The 14,593-nt window shown below is 38.1% G+C and overlaps 1 protein-coding gene across 6 annotated transcripts in view; it reads left to right on the forward strand.

Moving 5' to 3' along the window:
- Nucleotides 1-14,593, forward strand: part of TOP2B (DNA topoisomerase II beta) — a 44,783-nt gene that overhangs the window by 12,428 nt on the left and 17,762 nt on the right. For all 6 annotated transcript variants that reach the window (XM_081883123.1, XM_081883122.1, XM_081883121.1 and 3 more), the window contains 18 exons: nt 33-96; nt 1,862-2,007; nt 2,300-2,397; nt 3,861-4,073; nt 4,154-4,327; nt 5,207-5,308; nt 5,429-5,566; nt 5,956-6,094; nt 6,592-6,749; nt 6,881-7,006; nt 7,319-7,429; nt 8,175-8,280; nt 8,688-8,797; nt 10,469-10,561; nt 10,647-10,761; nt 10,937-11,058; nt 11,825-11,973; nt 13,819-14,050. In XM_081883123.1, the coding sequence (XP_081739249.1) occupies nt 33-96; nt 1,862-2,007; nt 2,300-2,397; nt 3,861-4,073; nt 4,154-4,327; nt 5,207-5,308; nt 5,429-5,566; nt 5,956-6,094; nt 6,592-6,749; nt 6,881-7,006; nt 7,319-7,429; nt 8,175-8,280; nt 8,688-8,797; nt 10,469-10,561; nt 10,647-10,761; nt 10,937-11,058; nt 11,825-11,973; nt 13,819-14,050 (2,396 nt within the window). The remainder of the gene's footprint in view (nt 1-32; nt 97-1,861; nt 2,008-2,299; nt 2,398-3,860; nt 4,074-4,153; nt 4,328-5,206; nt 5,309-5,428; nt 5,567-5,955; nt 6,095-6,591; nt 6,750-6,880; nt 7,007-7,318; nt 7,430-8,174; nt 8,281-8,687; nt 8,798-10,468; nt 10,562-10,646; nt 10,762-10,936; nt 11,059-11,824; nt 11,974-13,818; nt 14,051-14,593) is intronic.

A 14,593-nucleotide genomic window follows, 5' to 3' on the forward strand; every position in this document is an offset into this window, starting at 1 on the left:
ACTGCCACTAAGAAATGTTTATTCGTTTTTAGTAAATGCAGCAGACAATAAACAGAGGGATAAGAATATGACATGTATTAAAATATCAATTGATCCGTAAGTAAATTTCTTTTTCTAATTTACCTGAGAAAAGGGCATTCATTTTTTTGTAGTTGATATGTTTAAGTAAAATTTGGCTTGCATTATTTAGAGTACTTAGAGTGAAGGAATGTTAAAATGCATATTCATAGAAAAGGCAGTTAAAATAGTGGGGAGAGTTTTGAATTTCATAGCAGGAAGACATTTTGAATGTTAAGTCTGCAGTAGGCAATTGCCCCTGTTTTTATGGATGTGATATAAAACTGAGTACATTTTAAGAGATTACTTCATTGAGTACTCAACATATGCAGATTTTCATTTGTACGAACAGTTTTGTTTTTTTAAAGCAAAAAAACATACATGTAACACCAAAGGTGCATTTCCACTAGCAGAAAGCATTTTTTCATGGAAGGGGTCTTCACTTGGTGGAATAGCAATACATGCTAAAAGTGACCCAGTTCAGAACAGTTCTTGCGTAAGACTTTGCACAAGTTTATTCTCGGGTCTGTTCATTGCTTGCTACAGTTTATAGCCTACAGCCTGTGTTTTCCTTAATTCATTTTTATATAGTGTAAATCTTAAGACAACCCTGGTTACTTTGGCACTGCCCTTTCAGAATTTGTGCTTTAGCCCAAATACATTGTTTCTGTCTGCTCATAGTTCTTTGTTTCCATCTTATAGTATGTATATACAGTTGTACCTTGGAAGTTGAACAGAATCCGTTCCGGAAGTCTGTTCAACTTCCAAAACGTTCAAAAACCAAAGCACGGCTACTGCTGTTTCTTTAAATTCAGTCTTTATTAGTTTATAATCGAAACAGACACACAGTGGGGGAGGGGGGGACAAACATAGCACATAACTCGCAAAAAGGAAAGAAAAAGAAAGAAAAGAAAACAGTACAATGTGAAAACACAAACACATTTCAGCCATCAACTTCCAACCTCCTTGGTGTGGGTTCTTTGTTTCCTTGTTACCTGCCTCTATTTTTCAATAAACTTAACCTGTATTATATCTTATTTGTGTTCTTTATACCTTATGCAATTCCGAGAGTTATTCAAAGCATTCTAAAGTTTTAATATGGGGACAATGTTCTTTTAAATATTGCCTATAGATCTTCCATTCCTTTTTAAACTTTTGGGTCGTTCTATCCCTGACCTTTTCTATCATATTCACTAGTTTCATTTATTCAAGTAGTTTAACTTGCCAATCCTCTTTTGATGGAATTTTATCTCCTTTCCACCCCTTGGCAATCCAAAAACCAAAGCGCAGCTTCTGATTGGCTGCAGGAAGCTCCTGCAGCCAATCAGAAGCCCCATCAGACGTTTGGTTTCCAAAAGAACGTTTGAAAACCGGAACACTCACTTCCGGGTTTTAATCGTTCGGGAGCCGATTTGTTCAGGAGCCAAGGCATTCGAGGTTGAAGGTATGACTGTAAAGTATTTCAAGGCTGTAGTCAATGTGAAAACTGAGTAAGCTTGGGTTAAGGATGGCTTTGTATTTGTGAAATCCGTGAGTTACACTTCTATCTTTTGCCTGGAAGGTGCCCTGAAACCTGAGCTTTCTTTTTTTCTTTTCTTTTTTTAAAGTAAGGTTATGGGGGGAAATGTGTGGATACCTTTTCTGTGAAAAGAGATTGAGTACAGTGTGATCAGTACTCACTTTTCCTGGTACAGAGGAATTCTCCCTGTTCCTATTAGACAGCAACAGTGTGTGTGTAAGTGTATGCAAATTCAACATTGTGCGACAAAATATTTTTTGACAAAATATTTATTTACATCTCCAGTGAATCAAATATTATAAGTATCTGGAATAATGGAAAAGGCATTCCAGTCGTGGAACACAAGGTAGAAAAGATGTATGTTCCTGCCTTAATCTTTGGACAGCTGTTAACTTCCAGCAATTATGATGATGATGAGAAAAAAGTTACAGGTAAACATTTTGTTCAGAACCTATTAGAGGACTAATACTAATTTGTTGTCGTCATTTTGTAATGATTGGTTTATTTTTGATAGAAGGGAAATACTTCGCTTGGCAATAAAGTATGTGCAAGATTTAATTTGGCATTCCTCGAGCTGACAGTTCCTGTTCCTTCATTAATACATAATGTGTATACTTACTGGAATCCCTTGTGCACACTTAGTATCATTAGGAAATGTTTAGTAGGACAAGCAAAATTTTGGGATTAATAGTTTTCTAACAGTTTTTCCTTTGTTTTTTTCAGGTGGTCGTAATGGCTATGGTGCAAAACTTTGTAATATATTCAGTACAAAGTTTACAGTTGAAACTGCTTGCAAGGAGTACAAACACAGCTTTAAACAGGTATGCTGGTTTCCCTTTAATTCTTTGGACTTACCCTCTTTGGTTGAAAAAGAAATCCCCTTTTTAAAAGCTTTATATTGCACAAAATTTATCCATTTGTAATTCTTGTGAAAATACCAATTCACTCAATAAGATGTTTGGTCCATTTGCATCTTAAGGATATTTGTCTTGTTTCAAAAAGTCCTAACATAGAACTATAGAAACGTGTGTGATTCTCCTTAATTGTCTTAACCCTAGTGGAGAACTAACAAAAAGTACTATTGTGTCATCTTTTTCAGTGCATTCAGTTTCTGGTCAGTGTCCGTGTAAATTGATTTATCTTCTCACAAGAAGATGGTTGGCCTGGTTTAGGAAAATATTATTCACTGCTGTTGTTCATAGCTGTCAACTTTTCCCTTTTCTTGTGATGAATCCTATTCGGAATAAGGGAATTTCCCTTAAAAAAGGGAAAAGTTGACAGCTATGGCCATTTTATCATTTGAGATAAAATGGAGCCTCATTTCTAGCCTTCTCAGTATGGCATCTGCCATGTATTGTTTTTTCACCTAAAAGCTGCTGTTACAGATATGTTGCAGCATAGGATGAAAATGTTTAAGTGAACTATCTATTTTTAATTTATGAACTTCTATGTATTCATATTTGCGGGTGGCACTTGCAGGTGGCGCTGTGGTGTAAACCACTGAGCCTTGGGCTTGCCGATCAGAAGGTTGGTGGTTCAAATCCCCACAACGGGGTGAGCTCCCATTGTTCGGTCCCAGCTCCTGCCAACCTAGCAATTTAAAAGCACGTCAAAGTGCAAGTAGTTAAATAGGTACCACTCCAGTGGGAAGGTAAACAACATTTCTGTGCGCTGCTCTGGTTTCTCCAGAAGCGGCTCAGTCATGCTGGCCACATGACTCAGAAAAACTGTTTGCGGACAAACGTCGGCTCCCTCGGCCAGTAAAGCGAGATGAGTGCCGCAACCCCAGAGCCATTCATGACTGGACTTAACTGTCAGGGGTCCTTTACCTTTTTAATGTATTCACACTAGGCAATTTTCCAGGAAAATTTAAAAACAAAAATTGTTCAGAAATTATGTTTGACTTCCACTGCTAGTATTCTTGTAGGGTTAGCAAACTTTTAAAAGTACTTTTGTGATTTATTTAATTTTCAAGTCACTCCATAATCATTCTGAATCAATGATGCAGTGGCCCACAATTAAGTTATTTGGTTGCAGTATAAATTATAACAGGGGAAATAGTTATTTTATACTTGCCATGTTGTTGCTTATAATCATGTTGGGGTGGTATTTATTTTATTTTTGAAGGACAAAGTTTAAACTCTTCGTACTGCCCTTGAATACAGATTTAACATACCTGCAAACTGCAAGAATCAACATTCTCCTATGCACCTTTTTTGGTAGAATATATAAAGATTGCTACTGACATGTACTCCCTCTCTCTTTCTCTCATTTTTAAACAAAGACTTGGATGAACAATATGATGAAGACTGCTGATGCCAAAATAAAACATTTTGAAGGCGATGACTACACATGTGTCACATTCCAACCAGATCTTGCTAAATTTAAGATGGAGAAACTTGACAAAGATACTGTGGCCCTTATGACAAGAAGAGCTTATGATTTGGCAGGAGCATGTAAAGGGGTCAAAGTTATGTTTAATGGAAAGAAACTACCTGTAAGAGGCTTAGTTAATTATTTCCATAATTGTATTTGTGTGCTTTAAAACAGTAAGTAATTAATTTTGTAAAATCACAGGTGAATGGTTTTCGTAGTTACGTTGATCTTTACGTAAAAGACAAGTTGGATGAAACTGGAGTTGCTCTGAAAGTTATCCATGAACTTGCAAATGAACGCTGGGATGTATGTCTCACTTTAAGTGAGAAAGGATTTCAGCAAATTAGCTTTGTGAACAGTATTGCTACCACAAAGGTGAGTTGTTTTACATAATTTACAGTGGTTGAACTGGTAAACAGCATAAAGGGAAATGTGGCATTAAGCTCGTCATGAATGTCATGTTACTGTGGTTAAAATGTCCAACATTTAATTCCCAAGCACTATGTCAGTTCAATTTTTTAAAGAAGACATTCAGTTTAAATATTTTGCAATAAATTTCCTTAGTAGACAAAAAGGTGAGAGACTGGCATAAGGCATGAATAGATGTATCCAGGTTATTTTGAGTTTACTGCAACATTCACACTTTTTAACAATGCCAGCCTTTCCTAACCTGATGCCTTCCAGGTGTTTGGATGACAATTCTTATTATCCCAGACCATTGGCTGAGGCTGATGGATATTGAATCCAAAATATCTGAAAGGCACCAAGTTTGGGAAGACAGAACTATGCCAATGGTATGTATTCCAGGTTTGGTAATTTGTAACATCCTGTGCTCTCACATATCTTAGGCCAGGCACCCCCAAACCCAGCCCTCCAGCTGTTTCAGGACTACAACTCCCATCATCCCTAGCTAACAGGACCAGTGGTCAGGGATGATGGGAATTGTAGTCCCAAAAACCACTGGAGGACCGAGTTTGGGGGTGCCTGTCTTAGGCTCTCTTATGCAGTTCATGGAATTGAGGTGTGTGTGTGTGTGTGTGTGTATAAATATAATAAAGAATGCTTGTGGTCTATATGTACACATGCACCATTACTAGTTTAGAGATGTTAGAATATGAGAGAGCAAGAGAGCAAACATTTCTGGGTATCTTATTTCTTTGTCCCTCCTGTGGAAACTACAGATAAATTAGTAGTTAGCAATTCTAAAGTTTAATTCTCTCTCCTTACTGACTTTCTTTTATTTTTACTTTTAAGGGTGGTAGGCACGTTGATTATGTTGTAGATCAAATTGTTGGGAAATTGATAGAGGTGGTGAAGAAAAAGAACAAAGCTGGCGTTTCAGTGAAACCATTCCAGGCAAGTTGATCCTCGCTTCAGAGAAAAATATTGGTCTGTCCTCGTTTCAGATAAAAAGGTTTATCATTTCAGTATCTTTGATTCCTTTCTTGTTTGTGTGTGTGTTTGCTTTTTGAACAGGTAAAGAACCACATATGGGTTTTTATTAATTGCCTCATTGAGAACCCGTCTTTTGATTCTCAAACGAAAGAGAACATGACACTTCAGCCTAAAAGTTTTGGGTCCAAATGCCAGTTATCAGAGAAGTTTTTCAAAGCAGTAAGTATTGCATATTTATTTGATATTTTTTATGGGAAATATGGGAAATGTAATCCTCTTTGCATTAAGGAAGGGAACTATGACATTCAGATTTATGTGGTTTTTTAGTATGACAGTGTTAACTGTTCAGAAATGACTGTTAATGTGGCTGAATAGAAAGTAATGAATTACCAGAGTCTTCCTGGTTTTGCTTGTAAAATACCCTTTTTAATAAATAAAATATTAAGGTTATTTTGCACAAGATAAATTTTGACACTGCTTTTGTGATGCAGTATATCATTCTTGGAGAAAAATGGATCCTGACACTTCAGTATATTTTATTTCTGTCAGTGTGAACCCTTTTTTGTATTCCTAAGAATGACTGTGATTTTTTTTGTTTTGTATTATAGGCCTCTAATTGTGGTATTGTAGAAAGCATCCTGAATTGGGTGAAATTCAAGGCACAAACACAGCTGAACAAAAAATGTTCATCGGTGAAACACAGCAAAATTAAGGGCATTCCAAAACTCGATGATGCTAATGACGCTGGTAAGAGCAAACTGTCTTCTAGCATAGTTACCTGTATAAAATATGCATTTTTTCATAAAAAGACTAAATGACCAACACATATGTTCAAAATTTTGAACAAATATATTTTCCCTTTGCGCAAATACGTTTTCCTGATGCATTGTAAAAACGTCTCTATTTCAGCATTAATGTCTTCACGCAGTGCACAATTATGTTAAAGCAAGCTTCTCTTTTCCTCTTTATATTGTTTGCCACTGAAAGATTAATTCTGGACAAAGGGTTTAAAACACTTTCTTATATAATTGTTGATTAAAAGAAGCAAGTCATGTCAAATATGCATCTTGGCCTTTTCAATCAATCAGTTGCTTTTTAAAAATTGAGTTAACTGTGTGTTGCTTTCTTGCATATAGTCTTGGCTGAAGATTTCGTCAACTTAATTTCTCTCTCTCTCTCTCTCTCTCTCTCTCTCTCTCTCTCTCTCTCTCTCTCTCTCTCCGCCCCCCACTCCCAATTTGAAGGTGGCAAACATTCCTTGGATTGTACATTGATTTTAACTGAGGGAGACTCTGCCAAATCTTTAGCTGTCTCTGGCTTAGGTGTCATTGGAAGAGATAGATATGGCGTGTTTCCACTCAGGGGTAAAATTCTCAACGTTCGAGAAGCATCTCACAAACAGGTAAGGAAAAGCCATTTAAGAAGGTGGCTAATGAGTGTATACATAATACACATATAACACACATATGTATGTCTCTGTGTAATATATACATGCTAAACTGTTGCTTGCCTCCATTTCTGCTTTCTACACAGATTATGGAAAATGCAGAAATTAACAACATCATAAAAATTGTAGGTCTACAATACAAGAAAAGTTATGAAGACCCAGAGTCTCTGAAAACATTAAGATATGGCAAAATAATGATCATGACTGATCAGGTCAGTGAAAGATTTAGAATTCAAACAACCCATCCCACTTTGCCACGTTGCTTTGAAGATCATTCTGATCTCCTTATCATCTCTGTATTACTTTTCATATCACTTGCCTGGCTGCCTCTCAGCCTTTCTTTCACACCACCTTGGCAACACCCCCTCTTTGCTCCTTAGTGATTCGGACATTCATATTTGTTTAGCCCCCTTGAGTCCTGTCAGGGGGAAAGGTGGGGTATAAATGAGTTTAAAATAAAATAAAAATTAAAAATACTTCTGCCTTTGTTCAGCCTTGACGTTTCATTTATTTTTTATATTTAGGATCAGGATGGATCTCACATTAAAGGCTTGCTGATCAATTTTATTCATCATAATTGGCCTTCCCTTCTGAAACATGGATTTCTTGAAGAATTCATCACTCCAATTGTAAAGGTACACATTCTTCTGACGCTAATTATAAACATACAGGGACAAAAAATTCATGTTCTTTTCTGATGTCAAACGTTTTCAAAACAACATCCTTCTATGTAGTAAAAATATATATATTCAGGGAATAGATACCTCAGTTGAATGATATCCTAAAGCAAAAAGTGACAAAAAGAAAGAGAATAAACTCAGATACATACAAACCCTTTCTTGGAATATACCAACAAAAGAAAAATGTGAAAAGTTGAAATAGAAAGAAGTGGTAGAACTAACTTGCCTTTTATTTTTTCTTCTGACTTTGGGGGATTTGGAAAGGGAACTCTGGGTTAGAGAGTTCCATTTGTTTATCAAATTGAGGCTTTGTACAAATGCTGTAATATGTTCGGAACTGTGATTTATTTAGCATTGGCACCGGCATTCGCTGCATGAGAATAAAATCACAAGCACTGGAAGAAGTATTTTGCCTGGACATTATTGGGAAGAGGCTGAACACATCTCCCATATTTCCATCTAGGCCTCTTCTCTTCCCCAATCCAATTCCTTAAGATCTGGACCTCAAATAACTTGTGGTGCATGAAGAGAGAAGGATTAATGGGGGCATGGGAGCTGTGTACTGATCATTATCTGTAATGTGTGAGAGAGATGGAGGGGAACTGCTGCACCCACAGCAATCTATTTTTGAATGTAATTTTCATAAACTTGAATAAAAAAATAGTTGCAGGATCTAACTTGTATATCTTTTGTTTTTAAGGCAAGCAAAAATAAACAGGAACTTGCCTTCTATAGTATTCCTGAATTTGATGAATGGAAAAAACATATGGAGAACCATAAAGCGTGGAAAATAAAGTACTACAAAGGTTTGTGTTTTAACTTCCTTGCCCAACAGCCAAGTGCCAAATCCTTTGAGATCCAGTCCAGTTAAACTTATTAATAACCAATATGTTTTCTCATAAGTAAGTTCAACTGAGTTTAGTGGGGCTTACTCTCAGGTAAGCAGGTATAGGATCATAGCCTCAACTCAAAACCAATGGAATAGTTAGTTGAGACACAGCTACTCTCAGTGCGTTCAGTGAGACTTAGTCGTTACTAACTTCAGCTAAATTGACCTTTGGATTTCTTCAAGTGTAATTATTGACTGGTGGCAAGCTGTTTTATCTTTTGCCTCTTAGGATGTCCTCAAGTAGCTTTAAAATTAATTTCTTAAAAGGTTGAGATGGAAGATGGACTAAATTGGCATTTTTTTCTTTCTTTGTCTCTGGGGTAGGTTTGGGCACCAGCACTTCTAAAGAAGCAAAAGAATATTTTGCAGATATGGAGAGACATCGAATTTTATTTCGATATGCTGGTCCTGAAGATGATGCCGCCATTACATTGGTAAATAACCTCCTGCACTAATTTCTTGCTGTCTGTTATCTCCTTGCCATTTGTAATTATATAGAACTCTGTCTAGTGAACTTCTTTCCACTAAAAGCCCCAAACATTTTTTCCCATGTTGGATGGCATTCCAGCCCTTTGATCATTTTAGATTTCTGTTTTTGTGTCTTTCCTAACTCTTGTGAAACCAACCAGAACTGTACTCTGGATATAATTTATATAATATCGTTCATATAATTTATATATAGTATCATTAGGACACTTGTTGCTTTAGTTAAGGAAAAGGTAAGGGTAAAGGGACCCCTGACCATTAGGTCCAGTCGTGACCGACTCTGGGGTTGCAGTGCTCATCTCGCTTTATTGTCCGAGGGAGCTGGCGTACAACTTCTGGGTCATGTCGCCAGCATGACTAAGCCACTTCTGGCGAACCAGAGCAATGCACAGAAACGCTGTTTACCTTCCCGCCGGAGCGGTACCTGTTTATCTACTTGCACTTTGAGGTGCTTTCAAACTGCTAGGTTGGCAGGAGCAGGGACCGAGCAACGGGAGCTCACCCCGTCACGGGGATTTGAACCGCCGACCTTCTGATCAGCAAGTCCTAGGCTCTGTGCTTTAACCCATAGCGCCACCTGCATCCCGTTGCTTTAGTTAGTTTGCTATTAATGCTGAATTCATACAGTTTTTAAAAATAAAATACTCTACCACATTGAGTTGACTCTTCGATTGATCTATCTACTATGACTTCAAGGTTCCCACAGTAGGAGATGCGTGTAAGTGTGCTGATAAGTTGTACCTGCTGAGTAGAAAACAAGTGAAGCTGGGGGTGGGGGGAGGACATTGGGTTGGCTATATGGCTTGCAAATGCAGCTCACTTCATGCTCAGCCAATGTAAGTAGCCACCATGCAGAATAATTTGGGAAGGAGGCTATGGCATGCATCCCAGGGGCGTGGCCTCGGCACGCCCCTAGAAGGAGGCAGTCTTCTAGTTCACTATTCTCCTCTCCTGTTGGTTCCTACTTGTAAAGTATTTAATTTCAAATACATAAACAATAATTGTTTAGGATACAGGTCTAGTAATGTTGGGTGGAGGAAAAACTGTAGACACAGAGTTGACAAACATTTTCTACGTTACTATGTTTGTTACATGACTCTTACCGGTTTTGTTAGTACTGAAATCATTTATCCTTCATTGCCTCCTTATTTCTGTTTTATCACCTTGATAGAGCGTGCAAGACATGCAGGAAAAAACTGCAGAAAATTAGTGCACACAGGCATTAAAAATTGATAAAATAGTTCATAGAGAGACTGCAACAGTCAAGTTCAGTGAGCCCAATATTTAAGATACTCTGACATCTTGGAGGTTGTTTCTATCATGTTGCATTGTTTAAAAAGCAGACTCTTGCACTCCTTATGTTTCATGATATTGCTGGTCTGAGGTTATTGCTGGACTGAATTTAACAGCCAGATAGTAGAAGATTCCCCTCTAAAAGTATTAAGGAAGGCTGTTTAACTTATATCAGGTCTGGATCAGAAATGTAGGTCTGCCAAGCTAACATGGAAACCATATTCACCACCTTCTGGCCATGTGCACAATTGTCTCTCTTTTATAGCTTGCAGCATTTCCCCCCCTAGTTGTGCTTTATCTAATTATAGCATGTGAAATGTTTGTAGGCCTTCAGTAAGAAAAAAATTGATGACCGAAAAGAGTGGCTGACAAATTTCATGGAAGATAGACGACAGCGTCGATTACATGGATTACCAGAGGTAATGTTTCAGTACAGAACTAAGATGGAGTTGCAAATGTTATTTCTGTCGATGTTAAAGTAATAATAGCTTCTCTTTATTTTAGCAATTTCTATATGGTACAGCAACAAAACATCTCACTTACAATGACTTCATCAACAAGGAGTTGATTCTTTTCTCCAACTCCGACAATGAGCGATCCATTCCATCCCTTGTTGATGGTAAGTGAACCTTCATAGAATATAGCATCTTCGTTTATTTATTTTGAAGAAGAGGAGTGGAAATCCTTTAAACTTTGTTTCTCAAGCATCTAATTATTGAACGGGGTATTTTTATTCTATTGGTAAAGAGTACAAATTCCAAAAATGTTTTTTTAAACTTGATTTTTCAACACAGGTTTTAAACCAGGACAACGCAAGGTTTTGTTCACTTGTTTTAAAAGAAATGATAAGCGTGAAGTTAAAGTTGCTCAGCTGGCTGGTTCTATTGCTGAGATGTCAGCGTACCATCATGGAGAGGTGAGTATGAAAAGAAGAAGAAGAGGAGGGAAATTCTCTGTGCCTTGCCTATCACTTATTCGGTTTTGCAAAATGGTTGGTTTGGGGTGGCAGGGCAAGGCAAGTTCTCAAAAGTAGGCTAGCCTCACTCCTTGCTTCATCTCTGATGGTTTCAGTGATGAGTGAGTATAGAAGACTCTCAGTTCAGCTCCCAACTTCTCATCACTCTTTTCATCACTGAAGCTATAGATTTGTTCAGATCATGCAGGACTCAGAATTGTTGTTGTTGTTTAGTCGTTTAGTCGTGTCCGACTCTTCATGACCCCATGGACCAGAGCATGCCAGGCACTTCTGTCTTCCACTGCCTCCCGCAGTTTGGTCAAACTCATGCTGGTAGCTTCAAGAACGCTATCCAACCATCTCGTCCTCTGTCGTCCCCTTCTCCTTGTGCCCTCCATCTTTCCCAACATCAGGGTCTTTCCCAGGGAGTCTTCTCTTCTCATGAGGTGGCCAAAGTATTGGAGCCTCAGCTTCACGATCTGTCCTTCCAGTGAGCACTCAGGACTCAGATTAGCATTTTTTATTTGTGCTGACACTGGGATGGTGAATGTGTTAGGGAAAAAAGTTCCTAAAACAGTGACGGTCCTTAGATATGGTGCTCCCTTGCCCAACTTGATGGGCCATTTGCTAGTTAAGTCAGTAATTTATTCTACACTCGTTTGCAGGTTAGTTTTTGGTGAGGAAAATGTGTTGCAGTAGTAACAATGCTCTAAACATTTTCTTCCAGCAAGCTTTGATGATGACCGTTGTCAACTTGGCTCAGAACTTCGTTGGAAGTAACAATGTCAGTTTACTGCAGCCTATTGGTCAGTTTGGTACTCGGCTTCATGGTGGCAAGGATGCCGCAAGTCCTCGTTACATTTTCACTATGCTAAGGTAAAATTTTGTTCAACGCGCAAGTGGAACTAGTCTTATTTAAGTGGTACAGATTGTCAGTGTATATTTGTGATTGGGGGAGATAGCTAAAGTTAATTAAATGAGTATTTCAAGCCACTTGCAACTTTTCATGGATTGTTGACAAAACTATGTGAGCCTAATTGTAAAAGTGGCTCGATTTCTTTTTAGTTAATTACATTTCCATTCCTTCCTTTCCTAATATGTAGTGGTTAGAAAAAGTGAATAGTTTGTTCACTACATTTCATTTGAGACAAAAGCCTCCTGTTTTCCCAAAGAAGAGACCTGCATTTAATAACTCTGGAACTCTTGACTTTCTGCTATTTAATGCTTAAACTCTGACTTCAGTGGGTGAAACGTGTTTTGGCATTTGCACATTGTAGCAGAGCACTGTGTATATATCCACTGGGCATAAGGCACCAAAAGTTTTTTGCAACTAAATCCCATTTTGCAGTCTGACTTTTCTTTTGCCAGATTGTGCCCTTGAAGTTAGACATAACATACATACATACATACATACATACATGCTGCAGCAGTTTTCCCAGTCCCCCCCCCCCCAGCATTTACTTGTTAATATCTTTAGCTCCTGGTGACACACTGGGACTTCGAGCCTAAACACTAAGCCATTTGTTTTAATTCTGGTGTGCTCACAGGTTGGCTCACAGATGAACTAGCAACAAATGGCTTACTTCTCTAAAGTGAGATTTCTTTTCCAACTGCTTTTTCCTGTGTCTTTATAACTTGCTAGGGTTTGGGACCAGGTGCTGGAATAATAATAATAATTTATTATTTATACCCCGCCCATTTGGCTGAGTTTCCCCAGCCACTCTGGGCGGCTCCCAATCAAGTGTTAAAAACAGTACAGCGTTAAATATTAAAAACTTCCCTGAACAGGGCTGCCTTCAGATGCCTTTTAAAGATAGGATAGCTGCTTATTTCCTTCACATCTGAAGGGAGGGCGTTCCACAGGGTGGGCGCCACTACCGAGAAGGCCCTCTGTCTGGTTCAAACCATGGTAAAGCAAGACTGGGGTTGGGTTTGGACTTAACATCAAACTATAGTTAAAATGTACAATGGCTTCACGGTGTGGTTTGTTGGTGGAACACAAATTATGTTTGTCTGCTGGGTTTTCCTACAAACCATAATTAGGCTAAGGAAATCCTAGTTAAGTATTACAGGCAAACCAGACCAACGAATGAAGAGAGAAAAAGATGAAATGTTATAGGAACAAGCACCAGTAAAATGATACTGATTTCACTTTGCATAGAATTTCCCAGAACTGTAGGATTTGGAATTAAAGATTACTTTTTTATCTGTCACAGGCTGCTTGCATAATATCTCTGGTATATGTTTAGTAGGTGCAGTGACAGTGAGCTATGGTATCAAAGTAGTGTTCTGCTGTGAAAATATTGAGCTAAAAATATATCCTGAATGCTAAAACAAATATAAGGATGACAACTCAGATGATAAGCAGACAGAAATCTTTGGTGTCTTCATGAACTGCTTCCAGTGAAGGTAGACAGTACAGAACTAGATAGGCCAGTGGCCTGATTTGGTGTTAAGCAAATTCCAGTTTAAGTGCACTTAATACTAACGGATTTCAAAGAGACGAAAAACATTCTTTACTATGCACAGGGCTGTACCTCAAAGTCTGTTTCAGAGGCTTCTTATACATGCACAGGCATCCTGTTGAGTGCATTATTGTTTACTGAGAATGCTGTGCAGTATGTTAGAGGAACCATGATGCTCTCAGCTGGTGCAATAAAAAGAACAGTTTATAACTTATTAACTAAAAAAACACACCCTTTATTTCCTTTCTCTTTAAAGCCCTTTAGCAAGGCTGCTTTTTCCTACCGTGGATGATAATCTGCTTAAATTCCTTTATGATGATAACTTGCGTGTGGAGCCTGAATGGTACATTCCCATCATTCCCATGGTCTTAGTAAATGGTGCCGAGGGCATCGGAACCGGATGGGCATGTAAAATTCCAAACTACGATACCAGAGAGATTGTGAACAACGTCAGAAGAATGCTGGACGGGTTGGACCCACATCCTATGGTAATGCAATGTTCACGGCAGACCAATATATTATAATGCTTTCATAAAGAAGACAAACTCGTGACCCCTCTCATATGACATTATTTTATTTTGTCTTGACAAAATATGGCATTATTGTGGCTGAACGTGTTTTTTCAAAGAAACTTTAAAATTTGCAGAACTAAAATGGAAGTTCTTTAGTCACCTAATGATTCAATAATTGGCTATGATCCATGTTTAGCAAAGATCTCCTCACATATAGGAAAGCTAGCTTCACTAGGTTTTCTCTAAAATAACTTTCAGACTTGGAGTGGAAAGGTGATACGCAAAGGGGCACCTCTGCATTTTCCACAGTTGTGGCTGCTAGAAAAAGGTGTAGCCACGATGGCTGCCGTGATTCATCCTAACTTTTAACTGCTCCTTGTGGTACCCACATGCAGCATTGTACGGAGGAATTGCTGGACTGGACTTGCCCACAGAAATAATGTTATACTGCTAGTTTCTAGGTGGACATCATTTTAGTTTTAAATGCCGATAGATCACTCAATATTTTAGTTTCTTAGA

This window comes from Podarcis melisellensis, assembly GCF_964234715.1.
Source record: "Podarcis melisellensis genome assembly, chromosome: 12".
Lineage (NCBI taxonomy): Eukaryota > Metazoa > Chordata > Lepidosauria > Squamata > Lacertidae > Podarcis > Podarcis melisellensis.